General features: G+C 51.1%; 1 protein-coding gene across 1 annotated transcript in view; it reads left to right on the top strand.

Moving 5' to 3' along the window:
- Positions 1-3,510: 3,510 nt before the first annotated feature.
- myocd (myocardin) overlaps positions 3,511-6,706 on the top strand; it is a gene marked incomplete at both ends in the record, with an annotated part of 18,838 nt that continues 15,642 nt past the window's right edge. Inside the window, one exon of the mRNA XM_080021938.1 lies at positions 3,511-3,565. Coding sequence (XP_079878064.1) covers positions 3,511-3,565 — 55 coding nt within the window. The remainder of the gene's footprint in view (positions 3,566-6,706) is intronic.

The following is a 6,706-nucleotide window of genomic DNA, read 5'->3' as shown; positions in this document are numbered from 1 at the left end:
GGCCGCGGAGATATTTCAAACTTGGAAATCCAGGCGACTCAACTTCAGAGGCCGACGGGGCCGCATTTAAACCCCAACCGATGCGAAGGGCCACAACCTCTTCTCAAACCCATTTGTACAGTTCCATTCACCGTATTAGTGTCTTTAACATGCCACAGTGTCTTGTTAGTCCTTATCGATGCCCCCCCCCCCATTTCCCCATCTACGGACCAGTCTGCCTCCGTCCCCGATGATGACGACGCATGTGGAAACGGTTGCCGGGGCGATGGCTAGGGTCGCGTCGGTCTGTCATTGAGCTTTAATTGAAGGGCTGAACCAGTCAGGAGGATTGGAAGGTTTCATACATCTGCTTGGGAGTGTCACTTATTGTCATAGGTCACTTCACAATGCTCAGCCCATCAGTTCCTATCGCTTTATTTATTCTTTGTTGAATTTGAATCTGCTGTCATGTAAACGCAGGAGCCACATTCCAAAAATTCATCATTTTCAGAGGGCTCCGGTACGGTAGGGGACTATGCTGTCATCTCAAAGTTTAGTGTGAAGCGTACAGTATGCCCGAAATGCCTTCCAAGAATCTCGAAACGACTTCGAGCGAAATCCTTAATTTCTTTCACGCCCATTTTTTTATTGTTTTTTTTCAATCTTTTGTTCACATCTGCTGCGTCTGAAAAACACAAGAAATCTCACAAACAATAACAGTAGTCATTTTTGAGTGAGATGTCTGTACGGTCGGCCAATAAACACATAATCGCTCTCGGGTGGTTAACTGTCGGACACCATGTGCGTATCTTTAACGTGCGCTGCTGTTGTATGCAATGCGTATGAGTGATGGTGTAAAAAAAGCGTATATGGGAAAGAGAACTATAGAGCAAGACAGGAGGGGGGCTGACGCTCGCGCTCTGTGATACGTGACACAGGATCCAGACGTTATGAATTTTGCCTGGTTGCCAAAAGGCATTTTAAACGGCGTAAAATAACATTGTCTGTACACTGTGCCCTTCTCTCTCTGCCTCCCTTTGTCCGAAATTCTCCTCCCTTTTAAGTCTGCTTCTCCCTTTCATTCACACACACACACACACACACACACACACACAGACACAAGCACACACAGGCTAATTAATCACGCTCACACACTGGAAAGGACACACAGGCGCACGCCTTCAAGGCTCCAGACAGTTCAGATGAGACTTGTCACGTTCGTTGACATAGGGCCCAATGAAAGGGGAGGATTAAGCCGGGACTGGGTGACCTCTCCAGGAATCTCTCTGAGATGCTGTGTGTACACTGTCAAAAACCCTTTGACAAACCCCCCCTTTAAGCACTTTCACCTGCTCATTAGAATGCTGAGGACTTTGTGTGTGTGTGTGTGTGTGTGTGTGTGTGTGTGTGTGTGTGTGTGCGCGCGCGCACCTGCATACCTGTTTGATATGTGTCTCTACGTCTCACTGAGAATCTCACGAGGACTGATAGATTTGCCGTTGAAGAAGTTCCCTCTCTAAACATTTGAGTTCCAGGATTGTCGGGTGCCGGGGGTAAGCGTGAGCGCACGGCGCAGTCTCTCAGAGACAGAGCGTACTGTATCATCCCGTCGTGCGGGAGACCCCTTTGAGGGCCGAAGCCAAGCCATGTTCGGGGTCTGAAGAGTTTTGAACTGAAGACGCTGACTGAGCCGCATAACGAAGATGTGGTTGAAGGGCGGTACAGTCATTACGCTATCTAGATGCGATCGGGGCGGCGGTGCGGTCTCAAGATATTTCATGGGAATATGGAATGTGATTAGCAAACGGAAAAGTCATCTAGGGCGTTGATATTTAACTGAATATAATGGGCAAAGAGTTAAAGAGGACAGGGCTGGTACCGACACAGCCGTGCACCGTAACACCAGAAAGTCGGGGGCACAGGAAGCCACACAGACCCCATGCTCGGTTTCACCGTCCCGACATTCTCAGCTGTAGCCACCGAAAACTTTCGGATAACGGCGCAGCGGGGACAGTAGCCCCCTCCCTGAAGCAACATTCACCGGGGGCGTCTCACTTGGCTGCCTGCTGGCCCCTGACTTTGACACCTGCTGCAGCCAAAGCCCCAAACAGTCATATTAGGATTCTAACGCCGGGGCCCCGGGTGAAACCAGCTGGCCTGGATAAGACCAAACGGGAATCTATGTCGTTGCATGTGATTTGAATTATTTTAACTTCACTTTCAGTCAAACCAAAGTGATTTGTGTAGATTACCATTCTCCCAGATGAGGCAAAGTCCTTTCTCGTATTAAGCAACTCCAACCGAACCCAAACATGGGATCGCTGATTTAAAAGCTATAGAACACTGGGTGGGGGTGGGGTGGGGGTGGAGGGGGGTGTCTCCAACAACTGTGTGGAAAACATTAACATGTTTTGGTCGATGTGCCTGTGCAGTAGAGCGCTGACGGACATGTCAGGGTAGCTGCACGGGCGCTGCAGTTGGCTAATGTCGCCCCAGAGGAGAGCAGGCACGTCGCCCAGCCGCTCAGCTACACGCCGACAAATGTCCGGCCGGTATGTGGGAGCCGGAGGAAGGGATGCCTTGTTGACTACAGGGCTTGTAGGGGCTGCGATAAGATAAGACCCCTCCTCTGCACGCCGACCCACCTCGGTTACTGCTTGACTTACTCAACCGATGTATTGTTAGATGTTGTAAAATGATTTTGAAAGTACCCGTCTGGAAACGTTTCGTTAAAGCGTGTCTTTCTGTCTCTGTGTGCTGCTTGTTTTTGCACGACTTCCCCTATCTGCTTCACTTTAGCTTTCTCTCTCTGTCTCTGTCTCGTTATCTGTCCATTTGTATGTCTATTTGTCTATCTGCGTGTGTCTCTCTCTCGCACACTTGCTCTCTCACTTACTGGGCAGATAGCAGATATATTTACCTATGTGAGCAATGGGGAGGAAGAGTCACGGTGTCAACCGTCGCACCCCGGTCCAGCCTCCAGATCAGCGCGCTCTCTCTCTCTCTCTCTCTCTCTCTCTCTCTACTAAGTGTGTGGGGAAGGGGGATGTTGGGGCGGAGCTAACAGAGCCTACGGTGCTGAACCCCTCCCAGAAGGAGGCATATCTCCAAACTCTCCCCGGCCCTGCACAGAGCTCACAGCTTAGATGGGACCAAAGGCTCTGTTGGCCCACCGTCTCACGCGCTTCCACAACATCAATCCCTGGGGGAAGAGACAGAGGGAGCGGGGCGGGGAGACAGGAAGAGAAACTGCTCGGGAAAGAGGGAGAGATAGAGCGGCGAGCCACTCGTGCACACCGGCCGAACGAGACGCGCGCAGAAAATGAGTTATTGTTTTTTTTTTTCCCTCGGCTTTGCATGAGTTTTAGATGGTTGATGAGGCAGGTGGGGTTGGCTCCGTCTTCTCCTCTCAGTCCCCGGGTCCGGAAGGGCGTCTCCAAGGGTTGAAGCGACAGCAAGTGCCGCTTGTCGAGCGTGCGCCGTCGGGTCCCCCCATCCGAACTCTGGAACCGTACTTCTCTGCCGTGCATTATGACTCTTCTGGGCTCTGAGCGCTCCATACTGATACGAAGCAAGTTTAGATCAGGTAAGTCAAATGTTGATTACTTTGAAAGATGCGCCGTAGTGTGCGTTCACCCACCTGTCGGGGCACGTCAGTTGTTTGGTGCGACCGCCACTGGTCCACTGTTGCATGTTGGTCGTTCAGCATTTACGCAGTTTGCACTTTGGGGCATTTGGGTACAGACCCGTGTTTAGGAGAGCTACAGTAGCTTGCTATTGGAACCCCCTGGAGGCGAGACTCGCCCGCTCCCCCTCTCTACCTGAAGTGCCCTTCACATTATGTCACTCACGTGCTGCGGCGACGATCGGTGCCGACTCCCCCCGAAAGGCGACGGCTACAGCGGGCATGTGCCATTCACAGCAGGCATTTGGCGCCGGAAGAATTCCAGAGCGAGAGTCGACACGTACAGAAAGGTGGCATGCCCCGAGACCGGCAACCTGCCCGATCACGCCGGGATGGATTGAAGACCCGGGCACGCTCTGTGATGTTGATGTCCTTCTTGTTCCTAAAAGTTAAAAAAAAAAAAAAAGTTGAGCGGACCGGGTTAGAGCACTTGTTTGGAACCCAGGGTTGACCTGCTCCCGTTGGGGGGGGCGGCCAGTGACAGACCTTCTCACGCTGGGTGGGGTGTGGGGTGTGGGGGGGGGGGCACTGCACTGCCTGATAAATAAGAGATTAGAGTAGAGGACGGGGTTAAAAGGTTATCAGTGTGCAGCCTTAAAGAGGTTTGTGTGTGTCTTACCTGTGGTTAGAGGAGCGGGAGGACCGGCGGACTACAGCGCTGATTTAAACTCTCCCTAACACACAGCAGCTGTTGGGGCTTTGTCCTCCTCTCTCTCTCCCACACACGCCGCCCCCAGCATTATTTTATTTATTTAATTTTTCTTGCTTCCCGGCGCTTTCTCTATTCTGTTCCTCCGTGGGTCTATTGTATCCCCGTCTCTCTTGGTAGCAATGTGCATTGGACCTTTTTTCTTCCTGACAGTTTGTCTAAGTTGTTTTCCGAGGTTTTGTTGCTGTTCTGTGAGTTGCCTGGAGCCGTGCGGGGCTCCGGTCCTTACTCTGAACAACACTGCCACCTCCCTGAGGAGAAAGCAACTGATATCAGAGGCCTCGGCGCTCGGCGTCCCTCGGGCATTCTCCCGCCTCGGCCGCAGTTTTGTTTATTATGGTACACGTTACTAAACTGTAACAACTCACTTTGGCAAGTTTTTTCCCCTTCACACCAGTGTGAACATGAGAAAAGAGTGCGGTTCTGTACGGTGGCTAAGGCTCCAATGAGTCCTCTGCCCCTAATTGCACGAGCTGTAATTGCCTACCAGGAATGAGAGGGTAAATGATGCTTTTCCTTTGTGTTGTTTAGAGCAGGGGGCGGGGTGGGAAACGCGGCGGGCTGGATACCCTGGGGAGCCGGGTGCGATCCGACGGCCTGCGATTCGGAAAAGAGCTCGTCGGAGGCGGCTCGGGTTCCGCTTTTGTTTTTTTTTGTTCATGTTGCCGTGTCCCACGTGCGTTAGCCGGTTTAATACGGCGCAGATGTGGAGACGCCGTCTCCGACGCGGGAAAGGTCGACCCACTCTCCGCCTGCTTGATGTTACAGCCAGCGGGATTAATGCCGGGGTCGAGGCAGGCTGTAGCAGATATCGTCGGTGAGCGTGTTTATGGCCGTACGGGTGAAATACGGGCGGCGAAGTGAAGTGAAACTGTCTCTGTATTTCTCCCGGATAATCACCGATGACAGGAGAAGGCGGGGTCGGTGTCTGTGTCAATCTGGGATGTGTGAGATTTACGGTTTTGGCCTTTGAAAAAGATACGATCTTCGGATTGCAGTAGGCGGCCTGTGAAAATGTAAAACGCTCATACTTCTTCCTCCGTGGCTTGGACTACTATTATCCAAGCCCTGGGAACTACTGTTACAGCGACAGATAAAGATCTAACTTAAGTGTTACTGGTGGAGCGCCACAGGTTGTGTGTGTGTGTGTGTGTGTGTGTGTGTGTGTGTGTGTGTGTGCGTGTGTGTGTGTGTGAGTGCGTGTGTGCGTGCGTGTGTGCGTGTGTGTGTGTGTGTGTGTGTGTGCGCGTGTGTGTGTGTGTGCGCGCGCGCATCTGTGTGCGTGCGCGCACGCACATGCGTATTGACTGCTTGCATATCGTGCAGTTGTGCGACTCAGTGAGTGTAATACTGTTTTGATTAGCAGGTTGAAAGGGGCCGGGGCCTGTTCTCCGAGGCAGGCTGCCATTACGCAATTGTATGACAGAGGTGTCAAATAGGTGTTAAATCAATACTACGAGGTGTCAACTGCATGTGCATGCCGAGATCAGCGCCTCGAAACCAGGGGCCCCCCATTGCAGATATCGGCCCCCCGCCAGAGGATTTCTTGCATCCTTAGAAGATTATTTTAATACAAGTGTTTTGAAGGTATGTGGAACTCAAGCCAAATCACTGAATCTATCAGATATAGAGCAAAATATTTTTGCTACTTCAAACATGTTAACCCACAGTATATTCAATGAGTGCTTTTACGCAAATCTCAATTTATATTGCAATGGAAAAAGAAATGCTCTTAATGTATGATATTGTAATTGTTTGTTTCTGCCATTATCTCCAGACTACAATATTGTATTTGCGCCAACACCGGCCGCAGCGAAGCACCTCGGCTCTCTCTCTCTCTCCCTCCCCCCTCAGTCTCTTCCAAAATCTATCTCCCTCACAGATTCTATGAGCTCTGTCAATTACAGTGCTAAAGGTGAATGAATTGCTCGCTTTCCCTCAAAGGAAGGCGATTTGTCCGTATCCCCAGAAAGCGGCATGGCGGCGGTTTACAGTGTACTTAAAGTTAGCCCATCACTCAGCGTCAGTGGAGCGAGCCCCAGAAAGACTATCTGCCTGACATCACGCCGGTTAGAGGCTTGGCTCGCTCGTCCGTCTGGCCGCGGTTCAACTTTCCCGAAAAGTTATGGACTGAACCGTCCAGAATGGTTGGAAAAGATATGCGAGTTCTGTTTCTGGGTGGATCTTTCCCTTTTTCCTCCCATTTTATGCAAAGGTATTAGAGTAGAATAAACCTTATATGTCACTGAGGAATACCTGTTTATTAGAAGTTATACACCGGCTCATATATCTGTCTCCGCAGCATTCCTGCTGATGTTGACGAAAAGTTCACG

The sequence above is a fragment of the Zeus faber genome, assembly GCF_960531495.2.
Source record: "Zeus faber genome assembly, chromosome: 20".
Taxonomy (NCBI): domain Eukaryota; kingdom Metazoa; phylum Chordata; class Actinopteri; order Zeiformes; family Zeidae; genus Zeus; species Zeus faber.
This window is presented reverse-complemented; position numbering and strand designations above follow the sequence as displayed.